This window comes from Xyrauchen texanus, chromosome 13 (genome assembly GCF_025860055.1).
Source record: "Xyrauchen texanus isolate HMW12.3.18 chromosome 13, RBS_HiC_50CHRs, whole genome shotgun sequence".
Classification (NCBI taxonomy): domain Eukaryota; kingdom Metazoa; phylum Chordata; class Actinopteri; order Cypriniformes; family Catostomidae; genus Xyrauchen; species Xyrauchen texanus.
In genome coordinates this window covers 40,849,751-40,872,220 of record NC_068288.1, presented here as the reverse complement: position 1 = coordinate 40,872,220, position 22,470 = coordinate 40,849,751, and the positions used below count along the sequence as shown (strand labels likewise).

At 36.8% G+C, this 22,470-nt stretch overlaps 1 protein-coding gene across 2 annotated transcripts; it reads left to right on the top strand.

Moving 5' to 3' along the window:
* The first annotated feature begins 33 nt into the window (after positions 1 to 33).
* Positions 34 to 22,347, top strand: LOC127653939 (serine/threonine-protein phosphatase 4 regulatory subunit 1-like). Of its 2 annotated transcripts, XM_052140810.1 has the most exons (20): positions 34 to 237; positions 1,012 to 1,056; positions 2,810 to 2,939; positions 3,443 to 3,549; positions 3,643 to 3,785; positions 6,416 to 6,562; positions 7,643 to 7,750; positions 8,608 to 8,673; positions 8,827 to 8,985; positions 9,856 to 9,980; positions 10,118 to 10,596; positions 10,930 to 11,144; positions 14,831 to 14,914; positions 15,573 to 15,758; positions 16,229 to 16,390; positions 16,817 to 16,917; positions 17,019 to 17,139; positions 17,597 to 17,731; positions 18,070 to 18,211; positions 18,952 to 22,347. In XM_052140810.1, exons 1-20 carry the CDS (start codon positions 231 to 233, stop codon positions 19,095 to 19,097), a joined length of 2,808 nt encoding a protein of 935 aa, XP_051996770.1. In that variant the 5' UTR covers positions 34 to 230; the 3' UTR covers positions 19,098 to 22,347. The 2 variants fall into 2 exon arrangements, with proteins under 2 accessions (XP_051996770.1, XP_051996771.1); XM_052140811.1 differs by lacking the exon at positions 1,012 to 1,056.
* The last annotated feature ends 123 nt before the right edge of the window (positions 22,348 to 22,470 follow it).

The following is a 22,470-nucleotide window of genomic DNA, read 5'->3' as shown; positions in this document are numbered from 1 at the left end:
CATCTTGAACTCCGGCTGACGCGTCACGTGATCGACATTGACTTATTTTTTTTCTCGCCGATCGTTTGATTCAGCGATTCGATTTTCGCGATTGTTTGAAGCATTCAAGTGCCTCGTTTTGACGAGTTCGTCCGTTTTTTAAGTATTTCATCGTTATGTATAAGCAGGGATTTAAATAAGAGCAGGAAATCTTTTGAGGAAGTGGAGTGACAGCCCCGCTGTAAATCAAGATGGCAGGTAACGTGCGTTTAAGTACATTTATTTAAAGCTTTACGGTGCGGTTTTAAGAGAATCGATTACGTTGTCGCTGTAGACTTTAATGACGAGCGTTTCTCTTTCAACGTGTCTGCTGTATTTTTGAACAAAGTTCACGGGACTGTCGGCATATTATGGGGATTAACACAAGTTGCGAGTTGTTGAGCTAGCAGGATAGAGTGTAATAGATGATAAAAGTATTTAAATAGACAGCTAGTGTCTATATGTTGGAATAAATGCTCTATAAATTGAATTTATTTTCTCTATCCAACCATATTTGTGTAAATAGCGTGGTTGAGTTGACAGTAGCTTGACTGTCAGTTTGTTAGCCAGCCTGACTGGAGTCGAACGGATAACACGTTTGGTTGAATACCTGACCATATTAAATGCTTTATAATGTCCCAAAACATGGCAATTGTTTGTATTTTGTTTAACACTGCAAGGTTTTACTATATAAAGCGTGTTTCACGGGTATGTCTTTACCTAGTCAGCGGTTTATTTTATGTAGTTACCTAAGTTAACAACGTCTTAATGATGGACATTTGTTAATACTACAATGCATACAGTGGCTGTGTCAAAACCTAGTTAGTTACCTACATAGACAGCATTTTGGGCATGGTTAATGTTCCAAACGATGCCCAAAAACGCAGTCTAGGTTGGCAACTTGGGATGTTTCAGAGACAGACCAACCTGGTGGCAGCAGCATGGCGTACAATCACCCATTCTATTAACTATTTTTTAAAATGTTTTTCCCAGGTCTGTCTTTATATTTTGAAGATGGCCACGATGAATTGGATGACTGTGAGTATGCTGAACAGAACACATCAGAAACTTTAGATAACTTCAATTAAACATGTTATATCTCTGCTCTGTCAGGCTGTCTACTGTACAATATAATAGATGCTTCCAGAAGCAGAACATGAAGTAGAAACCCTTTAACAGATCTTGCTTTATGGTAGAGCCAATGCCAGAACATTTTACCTGGAACTATACTCCGTTAGTAGTGTTCATCTCATGATAACTTGTCCAGGTCACCTTTCAACCCAAACTCAAAAGAGAAAAATAAGACATTTTGCTAATGAAGTCTATTATTAAGACCATTAAGATTTGCCTGACCTTTTTTTTTGGCATTATTGTCATGAAAATCATGTACATTCTTCCCGTAAAAAAATCACTGTAAAAGCAGTGCAACAAATATTATAATGTATTTGTAATACTACCATAATTTACAGTTTAAATCATTTTATTTAATTTTTATTCTCCATTTGGAATGCCCAATTCCCACTACTTGGTAGGTCCTCATGGTGGCACGGTTACCTCTATCGGGGTGGCGGAGGACAAGTCTCAGTTGCCTCCACTTCTGAGACAGCCAATCTGCGCAGTTTAACATGTGCCCCATTAAGAGCGAGAACCACTAATCACAACCAGGAGGAGGTTACCCCATGTGACTCTGCCCTCCCTAGCAACCAATATGGTTGCTTGGAAGACCTGGCTTGAGTCACTCGGCACACCCTGGATTCGAAGTCAGCGTCAGTTCTTGCTGAGCTACCAAGGCCCCCTAAAAATTCAATAGTTTATAATTACATTTTCCCATTGCAGTATTGAAAAGGTCTGTATTTTGAGGGGGAAATGTGCTCAATTGTCATTAAAAGAATGTCGCAATGCAAAAAATCTTAAAGGAATAGTTTACCCAAAAATTACAATTTCCCCCCCATGCCATCCCAGATGTGTATGACTGACTTTCTTCTGCAGAACACAAACAAATATTTCAGTTCTGTATGTCCATACAATGCAAGTGAATGGTGACTTAAACTTTTAAGCTCTAAGAAGCACGTAAAGGCGGCATAACATTTATCCACAAGACTTCAGTGGTTTAATCCATGGCTTCTGAATCTATCTAATTGGTTTTGAGTGAGATCAGACCGAATATAATGTAACTCCTTCACTGTACATCTTGTCATTGCAGTCTTTAGACACGATCATGATTTCAAATGCAAATACTCTTCCCAGTGCTTGACGCTTGCGCAGAGCGCTAGATGATGGCTAAAAACTGATGATCTCAAGATTTATAGTGAAAAAGAAGTTACATTTTAGTCTGTTCTCACCCAAAGCCGATTGGATCGCTTCAGAAGACATTGATTAAACCACTGTAGTCAGATGGATAACATTTATGCAGCCTTAATGTGCTTTTTGGTGCTAGAAAGATTTGATCACCATTTACTTGAATTACATGGACCTACAGAGCTGAAATATTCTTCAAAAATTCTAAGTTTTTGTTCTGCAGAAGAAAGTAAGTCATAGAATTGGGTGAGTTAATGATGAAAGTAGTTTCATTTTTGGGTGAACTATTCTTTTAACAGTCCTAAGAATAGGGTTAATTGTCTTTAAGCAAAATGTAGTTTCTAATTTCCCAAGCTGTTTTGCTTTGAATTTCTCTCCATCTTTAAAACGAATACTTGTTTGAATTTGAAAGCACTCACTTTTGATACCTTTACTCATACTGGACATTAAGTCGTACTTTGTCATTTACTCGCTGTATGAATTGTTTTTACAGTTGGATTCGATGACTATGGTTCAGAGTGTGATGGGATTCGGATAACAGCATTCCTTGATGCAGGCCAGGATAACCTCACCCCTCTGGGCCGGCTGGAGAAATATGCTTTCAGTGAAAACGTCTTCAACAGGTGAGACATGAAGCGTGTGGTCTTCAGCCTAAATCGTGCACAAGTAACTGATATGTGAGACCATTCTTAAGATGTTTTTTCTACTCTGTCATGCAATATACAATGTTTCAATGTACAAGATTTATATGTCCATCTTGCACATGGAAAATGCTCAAATATACAGTGATATTTCAAATAGAACGTATGAGGTAACTTTTTATGGCACAATCGTGGAACGTAATTTAGAAACGTAAGGCCTTAAAGCGAAGTTGATATGACTTGGTTTCTTACTTTTGGACCTGGGAGACTTCTAAGGAGCCAAACTTGTCACTGTAGAAGAACACTTGGTTTTGGGTGTTTTCTCGTCTGCATATTTTAAAATATTAAAAAAAAAAAATTTCTGGAAAAACTGCAGTTGAGCAATAATTTTTTGGAACAGTTTTGTGCTTCTAAATTTTGAGGATGGAGTTATTCATATGATCTAATATGGTGTGCTTGATATGTTTGTAAATAACATTTTCCAGGCAAATTGTGGCACGTGGATTACTAGATGTGCTCCGGGAATTTTGTGATAATGAAAATGACTTCATCAGTGTCATGGAAACAGTTGCCAGGATGTCTGAGGATGCAGGTGTGTATGACTTTTATATTGATTGTATGTATTTAATGTGTCTGGCATGCTGGTGCTGATCGTAAGCTCATTTGTGTGTGTGTGATGTTACAGAGCCAACAGTGCGAGCAGAGCTGATGGAACAGGTACCAAACATTGCCATGTTCCTCCATGAAAATCGACCCAATTTCCCAGAAGCATTCTCGAGGTACTTGGTACCCATTGTGGTCCGTTATCTCACAGATCCTAATAACCAGGTAAATTTCACTTTAAACTGATAGTTCACAAAAAAATGTCATTATATCATCATCATCATCATGTACTCCCCTTTATGCTATATTTTTATTTTTCTGTGGAACATGAAAGAAGTCCAGAATAGACATTCCGGCTGCTCTTTAGCCATACATCAAAACTGAATGTTAAATGAGGCTGTCAAGCTTCTAAATATAATTACAAAAATTAGTACCTTGAGAATAAAAAGGAGTACAATAAAAGTAGTCCATATGACTTGTGCGCTATATTCAAAGTCTTCTAAAGCCATACTATTACTTTGTGTGAGAAACAGACCTAAATTTAAGTACGTTTTTAAGAAAAATGTCCTTGAAAGCGCCAGGTTTAGTATGTGTGAGTATGGTATTTGAGGTCGGTGAGCTTTTTGGTTGGACTTGAACAGACTCCTTTTGAGTAGAGGTCAATTGATGTATCTGTTTTACCAATATTTAGTCTATGCCGACAGTTACTTTTTGGAACTATGGGTTATCGAAAACGTGTATGCAGATAGCTAAAATATTTTTTTCATTATATTATTATTAGGGCTGTCGATTTAACGCGTTAATTCTGTGGGATTAATTTTACAAAAAATAACGCGTTAAAAAATGTACGCAATTAATCGCTCTTCCCCCAGACCATAATAAGGAAGAGTCCTGAGAAATGTAAGCTTGTTGTACCACCTTTTTTCTCCAGAGGGCAGTAAGTGAAATTTCAGCTGTATGAGCAACACGCAGTTTTATACAGTGAAGAAAACACTGAACAACACAAACATGTGTTACGTTCTTGCGTTCAAAACACTTGGAGCGCAAATGCGATCTAAGGGATCTCAAGATGTGTTTAAAGATTGAGTATTAAACTATATTTAACTTGACACAGTGACCTAAACATTTTGTTTATGATGCAACGCACCCGAGACACTACACAAGCATGTCTGACACTGGATTGAGATGGTGCAAAATTTGGAAGTTACCCATAAATATTTAATCACAAATAAAATCAAAGAAATTTCCTTCAAACTTATTTATAAGTACTACCTCACTAATTATTTTATTGTAGAGAGATTTAATTGTGATGTCGATATATTCTGTACATTTTGTGGTCTGCAGGCGGAAACATTTTTTCATTTATTTTGGAGTTGTCCCTACTCGACTTGTTTTTGGTCTGATTTCTGCAAGATTGTTAGAGATCATGTCATTCCCAGCTTTCAAATTCTTTAATTCAGAGGTTCAGCAATACCTAATAACAATTTCCAATTTGAGTAACAAGAAAGCTGTAAAGTGTATTGAAATATGTAAACAATTTAATATTTTTATTAAACTGTTTATTTATTTTCCTTTTTGTTGTTGTTTGTTTTAATATACCTCTTGGCTCTAGATGTAAAAGTTTTGTAAGCATTAATAATAAAAAAATAAAAATAAACGTCTGACGCAGGTGTAAATTTACGAGTCCTTAAACAAGCCCTCATAATAAATCTCCAACTGATTGACAAATTCACTTGTGAAATGGATTGTTGTGAACTGTGTGCCAATGATTGACTTATTTTCAATAATATGGTAGTAAACAATACATTGTATTCTAAAGCCGCTTTTTGTATTGTCTTATCAATGATTAAGAATGTAATGCATTTTAATTATCTGAATATTTTATATATATATTTATTTTTATTTTTAAATATACTATGTATAATTTATATTGATATAAATATCTATAATCATTATATATTGAATTAGTGTTATATGAGGGGCTTTCTCAGCAAATATTTGTATATGCGATTAATTAAACAGGACACCGTGTAATTAATTTGATATGATTTTTTCATCGATTGACAGCCCAAATTATTATTCCTCTGTGGCCGGCGCTGGAGGATTAGTTTGAAAAGCTTGGTTCTATAGTATAAAAGCGGCCTCTAGAGGTGAAATAAAAAAATAAACTGACACCTTGTGGGGATTTGCTGAATCTAAAACTTCAATCATTATCAATATTTACAATATTTGTATTCTTACCTCATGCATATATTGTTAGTTTGATTAGATGAACAAGTGTTTTAAATTGAAGTGAGGGCATGCAAAATGGAAAGAGATGCATCAAGACTTCAACACATACATCAAGTCTCCAACTTCATATTTTGTGAATACTAAATCTTCGTCCTCATTAAACCTCATCTGATTTTGTGTGTGTGTGTGCGTGCGTGCGTGCGTGCGTGCGTGCGTGCATATATACACATACTCAAAACCCTTCATCTGGTGAATATATAGGCTATAAAAAGTTGAATTAAGAGCATTTAAAGTCTACATAATTTCATAAGAGTCCAGTCCATGGTGTATTTTTAAAAAAAAAATTTAATTGTTTAAAATCCTGCGTTATGCAACAAATCTTTTGAAATAAAATATTTCTGATTATTATTGGAAATTTGGTTGCACTGTAAACTGCATCTGACCTCAACTTTTGAGTTCCATAGGAAGAATAAATGTTGTTTCAAGGAACATGAAGTAGAGTAGGTGAAAGTATTTTTATGTTTTGAAATAGTTTTTTCTTGTGCAACCATATCAATAGATGTGATCATTAAAAATGTTGTCTCTTGACATGGTGAACCACCAATCAATGTTTTTCCCTTTAGGTGCGAAAGACGAGCCAGGCTGCTCTGCTGGTGCTGGTTGAACAGGGTCTGATGAGTAAGGCAGATATGGAAGTAAAAGTCTGCCCTGTTCTCCTGGAGCTCACAGAACCCAGCAGTGATGATGACTACAAGATCGAAGCTGTAGCGGTGAGATGAAGAGTTGTCTTTGTATGACAGAGAATGTACTATTGATCAAGTTTCTGAAAGTTTTTAGCTTTAGTTTCCATACATTTTTTATTTGCCATCCTAATTTAGTTTAGTGTTATTTAGTTTTCACTCTATGACTGATAAGTTTTAGTTTTTTCTCAGTGTTTTCTTGATTCTATATTTTGCTTTTATTTTAGTTTTAGTATTTAAGTGTTGCCAAACTAAATTAATTTAAAGGTGCACTTTGTAAGTTTTTGTTTCTGTCATTTAAAACACCTAGGGGTGTGGATGCAGCATCATTCAAATGCAAAAGTTTTCAGTTAAAAATGGCCATTGTTTAAAATCACTTTTTAAAACCAGGCATGATTAATTTAATCCATGAGTAAATGTGTCCAGTAACATGGAGGGTTCTGAGATTGAGGAGGATTCAGCTGGTCATGTGATGATGATGATGATGATAATAATATGGCAGCCCCCATGAGGGGACCCTCTCCATGTAAAATAAACCAGCTTTTAGAGTATTCATCTCATGTGATTCATCATAATTATATACATATACTTCAAAATTGTAGTTGATTTCTTTAATAAAACTTTTTTAATGAGGAAAAAATCACTTTGCACCTTTTAAATATTTTAAATGCTATTACATTTCACAGGGCAGTTTTGTGTTTTTATGCAATGAAGGCAGTTTGTAAATGTTTCACATTTTATAATATACAGCTTATCTAAAACTAAAATGAATTTGAGGTAATTTTTACTTTAGTTAGCTTTTGAATTATGAAAGTATTTTTGTTTAGTTTATTTTTTTTCTTCAATAGTTAGTTTTCTTTTATTTCAGATTGAACTTTTAGTTTTATTAATTACATGAAATTTTTTTTTAGTTTTGGTTTTTGTGAACATTTCTGATATCTGAAAATAACCTTACTCATGAAAATATGAAGGTACATTGCCTACTACTGTTGCAACTCCATTCTGTCAATGCTTGACTGTACTGCCGGTATGATCGTGCTCACTGATTTGCAGGGTGGGGTGGAACTCGTGTTTTGGTCTGCATGTTGATAGTTTAATATTTTGTTGCAGATAATGTGCAAGTTGGTGACCATGTTGAGTAAAGACACAGTGGAGCACCTTCTATTGTTGCGATTCTGTGAACTCTGCAGTGACACCAGTTTATTCCAAGTCCGCAAGGTAATGATTTGCTCAAAATCTTCAACGATGCCTGTATCCTGTACATAGATAACACACAGATAACAAAATATCAAATCAAGTAGCATTAGATAGCACAAGCATACTTTTCGAGCAAACATTTCACTAAACTCTAAAGTTTATTAGGTTTTAGATTATAAAGCAAGAGAGATACAGGTCTGAATGAAGACAAAGTATTTGGACATTTTCTGGTTGTCATACGTTAGTGAAACGTGTCCATAATTAATGTGATGAACTACACCTTTGGTTACTGTTCTTGGACACTTGTGTGAACTTGAGTGAAGCTGATGTAATACATCCACTAATAATCACTTTCGGATCAGTTATTTAAATCTAATTGCAAAAATGTCTAGAAAATTGAATTTGGTGTTGAGAAAAGGTCTGGTAGCATTTATTTGCAGATGCCACTTGGTTTGATGTTTTGTTTTCTAGTGTTCCCAAGTGCCACTGAAAATATGGTACTTTCACAAATAAATATGGAAGCCCTCTGAGGCTATTCATTATTAAGGTGTCAAGATCAAGAGAAAAATAAAATCTAGAAAACGACAAAAAATACATGGCTTTCACAAGCAAGTAGCATTGACATGGTGAAAACAAGTATGCTGCTTACTGTGGTATGTATGTCACAGTTTTGTCATTAAAATAACTGGAGAGTTGAATGGCTTAGATCTACACTTAGAAAAAATGTGTTAAGAATGTTAATCTACTTTCGCAACTGATGCAGTGTTGGCATGAAGCAGTCCTGCACTCGCTGCAACAAGCTTGTTTACAACATGTAAACAGGAGACTTTGTGAATGTCTAAACCCTTTATTACACTTGTTTTTTTTCTCTCCACTAGGTCTGTGCAGCAAACTTTGGCGAGTTCAGTTCTATTGTTGGCCATGAAGCCACAGAAAAACTACTGGTGAGGACCAAGAGTTTCACAGTCACATGAATTATTTGAATGAAAATATGAACACGTATAAACAAAGCTTAAAATTCAATTCCAATGCTGTACCCTTTTTTTTTTCTTTTTTTTTTTTATTGTTGTGAACCACTTCTCTTTCTTTCAATTCAGATGCCTAAGTTTTTCGACCTGTGCTCGGACAGTCTGTGGGGTATTCGGAAAGCCTGTGCTGAGTGCTTCATGGTTGTTTCAAATTGCACTTCTGCAGAGGTGCGACGCACTAAGCTGTCCCCCTTGTTCATCATCCTCATTAGTGATCAGTCACGCTGGGTAAGAGCTAAGCAATACACACATGAAGGGCCAAAACCTACTCAACGCAAGTACGTGAATGCAGACGCAACCTGCAACGCAAGCTTGATTTCATGGGTCTTTGCGTTCTGAAATGTGTCAGACCACAATTCATAACTTAATGCAACTGCGCATAGCATTCTCAACATTGCCGCAAGGGGCACTAAAGCGAGATTACTGTGTACTGTCAGTTTCTAGGATGAGTTTTCTCTTTCAAATCAGTTTAAAAAGAATAATTGCTGGGCAAGTAACTTGAAGTTGATATGTTTATAGCAACTTACCTGAATAATAACATCTAGTTTATTGGCACAGATGTTTGAAGGTAACTCTATCGCCCCCTTGAGTACTGAGGTTTATCCCCACCACATCAATGCAAGAACACACGTTAAGCATGTTCAACCAGACTGCACATTAGCAATGCAGTGGCGACGCACTCGATTCTGTGTTCACGTACTTGCGTAGAGTATGTTTGGGCCTAAACACAGTATTTTTATATAAGGTTTTTTGTTCTCACTAAGTGTGAAACTGCGTAAAACAACATATAGCCAATCAGACCATATTAGATGTTTAATACACAGCTATGTGGAGTGGGATATTTGGACCAATTTGTAACAATGGTACAGAAATAGAAACCAAGCAGCTGACAATTTCTTTTTATTGTTAGGACAAAAACTCATGAATATGTAAAGTTTTTTTACTTCATTTAATTCCATAAGTGATAACACTTATGGAATTAAATGAAGTAAAAAAAACTGATTGTGCCTACTTTTGCCTTCCCATCTTGAAAATTGAAATAATTTTCAAAAGGAGAGGGTACACCTGCTTATATTCTTCTGTCTTTTTCCTGTTCAGGTACGGCAGGCTGCGTTCCAATCTCTAGGTCGTTTCATCTCTACATTCGCCAACCCTTCTCTCACAGGACTGCACTTCAGTGAGGACGGAACCCTACGTGAGATATCCAAGATCTCCTCTGGGAGGTAAAAGCTCAAGGATACTCTCTGTACCATAACTAAACTATACCCAACCCACTTCTTTATATTGGAGATGTTGTGGAACTCCTCCCCTTTATTACAATGCAAAATAAACTAGGCCTTTCTTATATGCTTTTATTTAGCCATGGGCAGGTGAGCATCAGCAGCTCAAGTAACTCCTGCAATGCCTCAAGGGAAGGTTCCTCAAACAGTCGCACTCAGCCATCCTTAGAACAGCTACAAACCACCTCAGCCACAACAGCTCCACCATCACAACCTCATGAGGGCCACCAGCATCCCACACAACCCCAGGAAGAGAGGGCCACCCAGGACCAGTCTGAATGCTCCGCTTCTGCCTCCATCCAGCAGACGGATGACTGCACAATGTACAACACCTTCAATTTCTGGAAATCCACATTGCCTGATATCACCCAGGACCTCCAACTACTGCATGTAGAGGAAAGCAGTGAGGAGGAAAGAGAACAAGAAGAGACCATGTGGGAGGGAAAAGATGAGGAAGAACAAGCACCACGTTTAGATAATCAAGGCCCAGCCACCAGCTCCCAGATTCAGAAGGTTTTGGACTGTCTTCAGCCCCACCTAGATGATCCTGATGTACAAGGTGATAGATTATGCGTATATGAACTGCTTATTACTTACGGTTGCTAAACAGGTTTTATTACTCTTGCTTGCTTTTTATTTGCTTAACAGTGAGTGTGTACCATTACTGTGTGACGAGGCAATTGTTTGCCTCTTTCCATAAATGGTGCCAAATTTATGTAATGCCATTCAAACACTTGAATTGTTTCCTTGATGTCTGGTTGTAGATTCCAGCTTGAGTTTCTAAGTTTGGAAATTTTGCAGACTTCTGATTTGAATGGAAGTTAGACCAGTGTTCTGTACACTTGATTTGTAGTTCTCAATTTGTTTGTGTCTGTGTGTTTTCCACTTGCAGCTCAAGTGCAGGTGTTGTCTGCTGCTCTGATAGCTGCCCAGTTAGAGAGTCAGACAGATGATGCAGATGACTCTGTGTCGGAGAGCAATGGTTCTGCAGGCTCCCCGACCTCTGATCTTAGTGCCATGAGTGAACTCTCACTGACCGATGCACAGACCTCAGACGTATCCATTACATCTCCTGTACTGGTCGATGACTCTGAACCCAGCAGTGAGGTAAGCTGAATTCTTAAGGCATGGTCACATTTACCTCCATACAGCTAAATTCCATGGCCGTAAAACGGCCATCTAAACAAGAATCCACACGATTGTGAATCGCTCAATGAACTGCCATTGTCAAAGAATTTGCTCTCTAGAATTTGGCATGAAGTTCATGTTTGGTGAACTTTGACAGGCAAATTTGCCACGTTAAACCAGAGGAAGTTGCTTGGTTTGGCAGTGACCTGTGTGGGCAGTTCTTTGTACACAGCTACTAGGTATGTTTATTATCTATAATCGAATAATTTGATAGATTAAGCTTATCAATCATTGGTTCATTAATTTCAAGACAAATGTGTGTGGTAATCAATCCAGCAGACGTTAATAAGTCTGTCTATATAGTCATCCTCCACTAGAGGGTGCTTGCACGCTCCATGTCAAGTCTTTTCCGCATGGATGCTTCTGGAAGAACCTCACAGATCAGAGATGAAGCGGGCTCAATTTAGTGTTGGAGCGTTTCTCTATGAAATAACATTATGATTTCTGCATACACCATGATAGTGTGTTAAAGTACAACATGACAAGCACTGTTGATCTGCTGGTTTCCTTGTTTCATCCCAATATACAATTATGTCTATGATCGCTGGGAAAGCACGTTCAGCTGACATCTCGCCATCACCTGAGAAACGGAGTGTTATGCTACTGTGTTTCCACAGTGTGTCATGATTTGACTTAATTTTAAATAAAAAAATAAGTCAAAAGATTTGGAATATCCCATGATCCACAACGTGAGGTTTTAATGAACTCAAATAAGTTTACAAGTTATATATCTTGTATAAAAGTTATTATTAACAGTAAGTAAACAATTCACAAATTTGGACTAAACATAGCCTAAATGTATGAAAATACACTGAACTATGAATAATTTTAGAGGAAAATTCCAATAATTGCATTTCTTAAGTATAATAATTTAAAATATATTTAAAAAGCAGGCTACATGCAAATTTTTTTGGAGCCCTCCACGCGTGTGTTGTAATGGATAATGTACAGTCATCCGGTTCTTATCAAGCAATAAAACCAAGAGGGGTGATTAGAGTCTTGTATCACCCTGAAGGTGTTTATTTTGTGATGATAACCTGCCAAATATAAATTAACCTACCTATTACAATGACTGCTAACCAAATAAATAAATACATGGATGTATAAAATTGATTTGCGTTGAGGTTATGTACAGGTGAAACTCGAAAAATTAGAATATCGTGCAAAAGTTCATTAATTTCAGTAATTCAACTTAAAAGGTGAAACTAATATATTATATAGACTCATTACAAGCAAAGTAAGATATTTCAAGCCTTTATTTGATATAATTTTGATGATTATGGCTTACAGCTTATGAAAACCCCAAATTCAGAATCTCAGAAAATTTGAATATTGTGAAAAGGTTCAGTATTGTAGGCTCAAAGTGTCACACTCTAATCAGCTAAACGCCTGCAAAGGGTTCCTGAGCCTTTAAATGGTCTCTCAGTCTGGTTCAGTTGAATTCACAATCATGGGGAAGACTGCTGACCTGACAGTTGTGCAGAAAACCATCATTGACACCCTCCACAAGGAGGGAAAGCCTCAAAAGGTAATTGCAAAAGAAGTTGGATGTTCTCAAAGTGCTGTATCAAAGCACATTAATAGAAAGTTAAGTGGAAGGGAAAAGTGTGGAAGAAAAAGGTGCACAAGCAGCAGGGATGACCGTAGCCTGGAGAGGATTGTCAGGAAAAGGCCATTCAAATGTGTGGGGAGCTTCACAAGGAGTGGACTGAGGCTGGAGTTACTGCATCAAGAGCCACCACACACAGGCGGGTCCTGGACATGGGCTTCAAATGTCAAACGTCTTACCTGGGCTAAAGAAAAAAGAACTGGTCTGTTGCTCAGTGGTCCAAAGTCCTCTTTTCTGATGAGAGCAAATTTTGCATCTCATTTGGAAACCAAGGTCCCAGAGTCTGGAGGAAGAATGGAGAGGCACACAATCCAAGATGCTTGAAGTCCAGTGTGAAGTTTCCACAGTCTGTGTTGGTTTGGGGAGCCATGTCATAGGCTGGTGTTGGTCCACTGTGCTTTATTAAGTCCAGAGTCAACGCAGCCGTCTACCGGGACATTTTAGAGCACTTCATGCTTCCTTCAGCAGACAAGCTTTATGGAGATGCTGACTTCATTTTCCAGCAGGACTTGGCACCTGCCCACACTGCCAAAAGTACCAAAACTTGGTTCAATGACCATGGTATTACTGTGCTTGATTGGCCAGCAAACTTGCCTGACCTGAACCCCATAGAGAATCTATGGGGCATTATAAGAGAAAGATGAGAGACATGAGACCAAACAATGCAGAAGAGCTGAAGGCCGCTATTGAAGCATCTTGGTCTTCCATAACACCTCAGCAGTGCCACAGGCTGATAGCATCCATGCCACGCCGCATTGAGGCAGTAATTAATGCAAAAGAGGCCCAAACCAAGTACTGAGTACATATGCATGATTATACTTTTCAGAGGGCCGACATTTCTGTATTTAAAATCCTTTTTTTATTGATTTCATGTAATATTCTAATTTTCTGAGATTCTGAATTTGGGGTTTTCATAAGCTGTAAGCCATAATCATCAGAATGATATCAAATAAAGGCTTGAAATATCTTACTTTGCTTGTAATGAGTCTATATAATATATTAGTTTCACCTTTTAAGTTGAATTACTGAAATTAATGAACTTTTGCACGATATTCTAATTTTTCGAATTTCACCTGTAATTTGAGAATTGCTGAAAAGCTGAACATACAAGTTCTGTTTTGTGAAAATGACCATCTGCCTATTTCAAGACTATTTGCCAAATAAACAAGTGAATAGACATGAAACACTTGTTTGCGCTGAAATTGTGTAATTATGTGAGAAAGAAATCGCTGAAATCAACCTCCAGTTTGCGTCCGAGTTCTGTTGATGTTTATTTTGTGAAAATTACCATCTGTCTACTTATACAGCCTATTGCAAAACTACTTGCCAAATAAACAAATAGATGTACATGAAACATTGATTTGAGTTTAATTTATTTTATTAGCTTACTTGTAGAGATCACACAGTAAGCGAGAAGCAGGAGAGATGGCTCGCAAAACCCGGATGATTAGCCTGAAATGTGGATTTGTGCCATTGACCAATCAGAATCGAGTATTCCAGAGAGCCATGTAAAACGTGGTACTAATGATTAATTGATCATTAATTATCACAACGATCGATTATTAATGTCTGAAAATGTACAACCCTATTCACAATGGACAAGGATATTACTGTATATTAGCGGTTTCTCTCTTTTAGATTATAAAATGTTTTAGGCACTTGTACAGTGAGGATGTTTCCAAAAATAATGTCATGAACTAACTTCATGCTAAGTGCAGTAAACATAAATAAATATAATATATATATTTGGTGTGATCATCCATTGCCTTTAAAACAGCACCAATAGCAAATTCTATACTTTTGTGTTTTTTCTGTTAATGCGTTCTGTTTCACTTCTACTGTTAAGCACTGATAATTGATTATTAGTACTGAATTGTACAGAAAATGCATTTCTATGTAAGCCAGTTGCAGTGTTATTTTTAGCCAGATGTAATTTGAAGAAAGTGCTTGTGCAGTACAGTTCATTATTCATGCATTTGTGTGTGTTTCCATATAGGAGTCAGACCTCATAGAAAATGTGGAGGAAGACAAAGACTCAGACACCACCAAAACTTCTGAAGAGGAAAAGTATAAAATTCAGGTAATGCACTGCTCTGAATATATGTGTGTGTGTGTGTGTGTGTGTGTGTGTGTGTGTGTGTGTGTGTGTGTGTGTGTGTGTGTGTGTGTGTATATATATATATATATATATATATATATATATATATATATATATATATATATATATATATATATATATATATATATATATATATATATATATATATTAGTACTAGGAACTCATTAAACTGATAATGTAATGGACAAAAATAATGAGCACAAATAGATTTAATTTACAAAGCAGATATTGGACAACAGTGTATTTTTTGTATGCATGTTCATATAATAAAGCTTTTTACTAGTATTGATTTTCAGGCAGTCGTACAAACCACAAACTGTAGATGTTGATTTACCAAGTTTTAAAATCATTAATAAAATATGAATGGGGAAAAAAACGCACAAACATTTTAAAATACAAAGTCCATTATAAATGGGTTGAAGTAAACTGTAGTTTCAATGTAGCCTCACGTCCGTAGTTAGTTTATAAATTTAGTCCTTATAGATTTATAGTGTTTGTAGAGGTCGCGCTGTTCTGCAGAAAGAGCTCTAGTTAAGCAGCAGCCAGTTTGATACGACTATAAAAATATTACACCATTATGTCTTCTAACATTCTTTCATTCTCACTCTTTCCATATCAGAATATAATTCCCCAGCAGTTGTTGGATCAGTATCTTTCTATGACAGACCCCGCTCGAGCTCAGACTGTTGACACTGATATCACCAAACACTGTGCTTTTAGTTTACCGGGTGTTGCCCTAACGCTGGGCAGACAGAACTGGCACTGCCTCAAAGACACATACGAGACCCTCGCTACAGACGTACAGGTAAAGTTTCCTCTAGATTGCAGTATCAAAGCAGTTTAGACTGACCTGAATTTAGTTTATACTTGGGGGTCTGCCAATATGTTTTCAATGGCAGAAGCAATACAGTGTGATTACGTATCTAGAGTCCAGTGTAGCAGATAAACAATTTATTCACAATTCAAACAATTTACAATATTTACTCAAAATTCAATAAAACATATAAAAATTGACATTAAATGTCAAAAGTGTTACACAGTAAGAATACAGATGCCTGTAATTGCAAAATTGACAGATATCGTCTGATCAATCGGCCTGGGCTGTTTCCCAAAAGCTTTGCAAGCACAAGTTTATCGTAAAGACCATTGGTGCCAGTGGTTTCTACGATCTGCATAGGTTTACGATGTTTTTGGGAAATGCAGCCCTGGCTGATATATTCATCTCTTTTTATTTGTTGCATTTGTCAAATGGAGTAACACTGAATGTATTGACAGTGGAAGGTGCGTCGGACGCTGGCGTTCTCTATCCATGAGTTGGCAGTGATTCTGGGGGATCAACTAACAGCAGCTGATCTGGTGCCCATATTTAACTGCTTCCTCAGAGATCTAGATGAGGTGCGAATAGGAGTCCTCAAACACCTGTATGATTTCTTAAAGGTGAGAATGATGTGGAATTTCCTCCCAGAAATCTGAATTTTAATAACTTTTAAGGGACCCTATCTACAACAAAATGAAGAAATTACTCGAGTTATATTTCACCTGAAAAGCAGTAGAAAAAAAAAAAGAAAATTACGTTTATTTATATATGTGACCAGGACATTTTTCACGAGATACTACTAATGGTCATGGTAGTTTTGGTTTATAAGTTTCAAACAAAAGATGCATTTATGAGCTTTTACTTTACGAAAAGTGCTTGCATATTTTTCCAAATAGATAAACTAATTTTATGTTTTGGTTTGAACCATAACCCTAATGCCTCTGTGCTATCCATCTATGCCTATTTAGGATATTAAATGGTCTGAGATTAGTACTATCTTTGTGTCTTTTATCTTAATTACTATATTTCTGTGTCCTCTTTCATAGCTTCTTAATGCTGAGAAGCGCCGGGAGTATCTGTACCAGCTACAGGAGTTCACGGTGACCGACAATAGCCGAAACTGGAGATTCCGATATGAGCTCGCTGAGTATGTACTTAACATTCTGCTTGTTTCATTCACAAAGTGGCTTTTGAAGCTCTCATGCATGATCTCACTCTTGTGGTATGTATATGTGTCTGTGCATCTAGACAGCTCATCCTGATCATCAAGTTGTACAGCCACAACGATGTCTATGACTACCTCAGACAGATAGCACTTAACCTCTGCTCTGACAAAGTGTCTGAAGTCCGATGGATTTCATACAAACTGGTGAGTAATTCCCCACAAGCCTATTTTCAAAGTAGCAACAACAATACTGTGCCTTTCACTGGCTGTATTGTTTTAGCACATCTTCTGTTTTTTCCAACTCAATTTAGGCTGTTTACACTTGGTATTATTACCCGACTCGGTTGATTCAATCACAAGTGGTCAGCCGAGACCCATTTGACTGGTTACAATGATGAAGATTCTGATGAGATTTTCTAGAGTAAGGTCTCTGATTGGTTGTTGATAGTTGAGCCATATGCATCCCTGCACGCTTCTGAAAGTAGTTTGAGTGATTGGATCATAATGCATGTGCAAGATGCATCAAACGCCTTTTACACCAATATTTAGCTTGTTCTCTTGTGATTGTATCACCCAGGATGGATGGTAATGACACGTATACACAACATAATGTTTCAGAATCAGCATGACAGTCAGCATGTTGTCTTTTGTGTGTGTTTAGGTGGTGGAGATTCTGCAGAAGCTGTATTCCTGTGAAGCTCATGACCTGGGAGTCAATTTCATAAATGAGCTCATTATGAGATTCTGCCACTGTTCCAAATGGGTTGGACGCCAGGCATTTGCCTTCATTTGTCAGGTAAAAATACACTGAGCTAAGTCATTGTCTTGCAGTTTATTTATTTAATTTTTTTATGTCACACCATCTGTAAATTATTTAATGAAAATAGTTCTAGCATTGTTTCATTATTTATTCCCCCTTTCAACAGCTTTTTCCCTCTGTAATTTTTATTTCTGTAAATCAATGTTATACTTAGCAAAGTAGGTTGACATCAAGTATACATATAGCAAGTGCAATTTGCAGTGTGACATTTGTGTGATCCTACTGGCGTAACAGAAGAACTTGATCACATTAACGTTGATTTAAAAACTATTTTAAGACTTCTTCATTAAGACATTTTCTGTGTTTGTTTTCAGGTTGTAGTGGAGGAGGACTGTATGCGCATGGAACATTTTGCACAGCATCTTCTGCCCAGTCTGCTCAGTCTCTCATCTGACCCTGTGCCGAACGTTCGCGTGCTGGTGGCCAAGGCGTTAAGGCAGAGCGTGTTGGAAAAATGTAAAAGACGCATACAATTTAACTACACGTTTAAAGGAATAGTTCACCCAAAAAATATATATTCTCTTATCATTTACTCACTCGTACGACTTTCTTTCGCAGAACACAAATGAAGATCTGTTAGTAGAGATATGATGTCTGTTTATCCATACAATGTAAGTGAATGGTGACCAAATTTTCAAGCTCCAAAATGAAAGGCAGCATAAAGGTAATCCTTATGACTCCAATGGTCTATTCCAAAAACAACTTTGTGCTGTTCTCACCCACAACCATTTAGATCACTTCAGAAGACAAGGATTAAATCACTGGAGTTGTATGGAATACTTTTATGTGCTTTCTGGAGCTTCAAATTTTTGCTCACCATTCACTTGCATTGAACGAACAAACACATATCTACATTCAAATATCTTTGTGTGAAAAAGTCTTTGAGATGATATAAGGCTGATATGTCCTCTCAAACATAAAAGAACTATACTTTTTGGGTGAACTATTCCTTTTAAGTGGAAAGTTTGCATAAAAAAAGAAAGTTAAGCCATTTACTCACCTTCATGTGTTCCAAACCCATATGAATTTCTTCTGTGGAACACAAAAAAAGATGTTATTGAATATTGGCCTCGGTCACCATTCACTTTCATTGCATCTTTTTCTCTAAAATGAAAGTGAATGGTGACTGAGGAGCAGTATCACTGTGATTTGGTATCCGTTCTGATTACTGTCTATGTTGTATGCTCTGATCTCAGCGTTCTTTAAGGACCCTGGCTGTGCATACTCAGATGAAATCATGGAGGCCCTGTCTAGATTGAGGATGGACAAAGACAGGGACGTGCGGTTCTTCGCCACACTAGATCCCAACAGGAACTTCATGGACACGACTGCGCTCATTTAGCACCTTGTACTGTCTGGACACAAGAACAAGCACCAGCAAGGACAACACTACACCACTTTACACAGACACACACATTTATACATAGGAACAACTGACCTACACACACTCAAAATTGTATCCTCAATACTCCCCTCATACTTTAGTATATGCATATATTATGCATTTTCTCAATTATACACACAATGGTCTTCATTTAGGAAACTTTGCACAGATATGTGGCAAAACCGAACAAACTAGGGCCCTTCAAACTTTACAGTGAATATGCAAATACAATGTATCCTAATCTCTGTGTTTAGTAAGATAGGCTATTTTATTTTGGTCTTCATTTTTACGTAATGCAGTGCAAAATTATTTTCCATCTGAAAAATTCATCTGTGAAATGCATTGTGAACTGTACTTGGTTTTCTCTGCCCTAGATTGTTAGATTGACATATCAACAATACCACCAATCAGATACATTTATTCACAAGTTTAAGTGAAAGTATTTAAAGGGATAATTCAAACAAAAATTTTAATTGTCTGATTTTCTCACCCTCATGCTATCCCAGATGTGTATGACTTTCTTCTGCTGAACACACAGATTTTTCTAAAAATATTTAAACTCAGTAGGTCCATTCAATGCAAGTGAATGGTTACCAAAACATTGAAGCTCTAAAAAGCACATAAAGGTAGCATGAAAGTAATCCATACGACTCCAGTTGTTAATGCCATGTCTCCAGAAGCGTTATAATAGTTGTGGGTGAGAAACAGATCAATACTTATGTCATTTGTACTATAAATGTCCACTTTCATCAGCCCGCCTAAGCACTCCCTTCTGTCCTAAAAGGAGTTCTTTATTGTGTCACCATATCGCCACCTACTGGGCAGGGAGGAGAATATATAACAAAAAAGGACTTGAATATTGATCTGTTTCTCACCCACCCCATCATATATCGCTTCAGAAGACATGGATTTAACCACTGGAGAGTCGTATGGATTGCTTTTTATGTTACCTTTATGTGTTTTTTGGAGCTACAAAGGTCTGATCACCATTCACTTAAAAAAAATAATAATAATAATTTGTGTTCTGCAGAAAAGTCATGCACATCTGGGATAGCATGAGGGTGAGTAAATGAGACCATTTTAATTTTTGTTTGAATTATCCCTTTAAACAATTTTTGCTAATTTGTTTGTTTCATAAATGAGGCCCATGCAATCTCTTACTTTAGACGCACATTTAGCCCCCTCTTCCACCACCAAAACACACACAAGCCTGCAAACCCATAACAACCATCTCACCTCTCTGTGCAAGATTTAATTTGCACCTTTGAGGCAGCAAAACTTATTTGGAGACACCAGAAAAACACCCAAGAAGCATCGTATAAGTGGATCATGTAATTTCTCCTTATCAAACATTTTGGATGCTACAAGCTGCCTCTCCAAAGCTAACTACATTTGTGAGACGACTTCTTTTTTTCTGCTTTTCTTTCCTTGTGGATTTCTTATACAAAAAAAAAAAAGACTAAGAAGACATAAGCAGATTTACGGTGAAGTGCTACTAACTCAGGGAGACCTGATATTCTGGATTTTTAAGCTGTGAATGCCGCAAAATGGTATCTGAGCCAAAGTGCTGCTGCAGAAACATTCGCTGCATTTACCAACTGTCCCTCAGGATTCACGCAAACCGCTGCGGCAAACATGGTTTTCAACAGAAAACAAATGTCTTCTCAAATTACTGCAGCTCAGGAGCTGAACACCTCCCTCTGTTTTTGCTCAATCCTTTTGTAGTTCTCCATGTTGGGTGGCAGAAGAATTTGCCATCATCTTTCAGGACTGATATTTTAACATGTTTTTTGTGTCTTGAGTGTGCACCATTCTTATGTAGCCTTCTTGTCTTTCCTGATTGGCGGAGAGTGGTTTTATACATTGCCGTTTTTATATATATAAAATGAGAGCGAGAGAGAGAGAAAAATATATATAAAAGGGGCCAGTATTTTAGAGGTGAATTGAGGGTAAGTTGATGCTTTCCAAGCAACCGTTACCATCAATATACAAAATGTAGACACTGGACAAGCATAATTGTCAAACTCATCCAGTTCCAGGTTAGAAACTATAGGCAAGGCATTAATGGTGGTTATAAATATTTTGGGAGGGATGCTTTAGAGGGTAATTTCCCCCCACAATTATGTGAATTAAAATGTTTGGGTGAACTATATCTATGTAATTGTGAATTAAGAGGGCCTGACCTGTGGACAACACTGAAGCAAGCACACTGTTTAGTCAGATTTGCACTAGTTTATCAAAGTACACCATAAATTCTCTCACTCTGAAAATTCCTATAGTTTTTTGCTCAATATCAAATTTGTTAACTAAAGCTATTTCACACACCTGAAGTTGATCTGATGGATCATCCATTTTTTTATTAAGCATGGTTGTGCTGCTCTTGGCATTGGTAAACTTGCCTGTAGCTGCTGGTCGGTAATCAGTATGCCTGTTTTTATGAATTAGATTTGATTGGTGGGGACTGGTCCCACATCAGCACATAAGGGCAAACTTTATGCCAAGAGCACTTTACTATTCAATGGAGAGAATATTGCAAACTCGTATGATTTGTTTTATAAATCATTTGGACTGAATGAATTATGACAAATCTGCTGTTGAGGTTTGATAAGGCTTGACTAAACTCGAGTGGTGCTCTGATCCGGTGCATTTTATTTGCACAGATATGTTTATGGATTATGTATATGGAATTGTTTAAAAATTGTTTTGGTCTGGTTCTGGGTAACAGCCTGTGTTTTAAAGCTTGTGGGTGCTGGCGCTAAATTGATATTGATTTTATTTACAGGATTCAAGGCCAGTCTTTTTCTTTCCTGTGGCGATATTTGATTTGGAAATTTATCATGGGGGATAAATTGTTTACTTTCCTATTGTTTTCTTGTGTTCCTATGTTTGTCTGCATGCATATGTGTGTGCTTGTCTTTTTTTGTTTGTTTGTTTATTTTCTTATGGACCATGTTGATAGTAGGTTCTAGATGAAAGCCAATATATTTTCTCCTATGAATTGTACTATGTTATTGACTGAGGCACTGACATTACGGATATGTCAACAAAACCACTTCATCTGTCTGCATCTTTACTGTACTGATCCACTAGTTTTCTTGTAATGTTACAATATTAAGAGATTTTTTTTATTTTATTTTTTTTTTTGTTTTATGTAAATGTTCAAAGATTTTATATCCTAACCTTTCAGGTTACAACCTTTGTAATTTTCTGTGTCTCTTTTAAATACATTTAATGTATTGTCATTTTTAGTATTTGTTAATTAAAATAATATAAATTGAAGATTGTTTGTCAGTTGTAGTTTTATTTTGAAGACATTAAGTTGGCATTACCA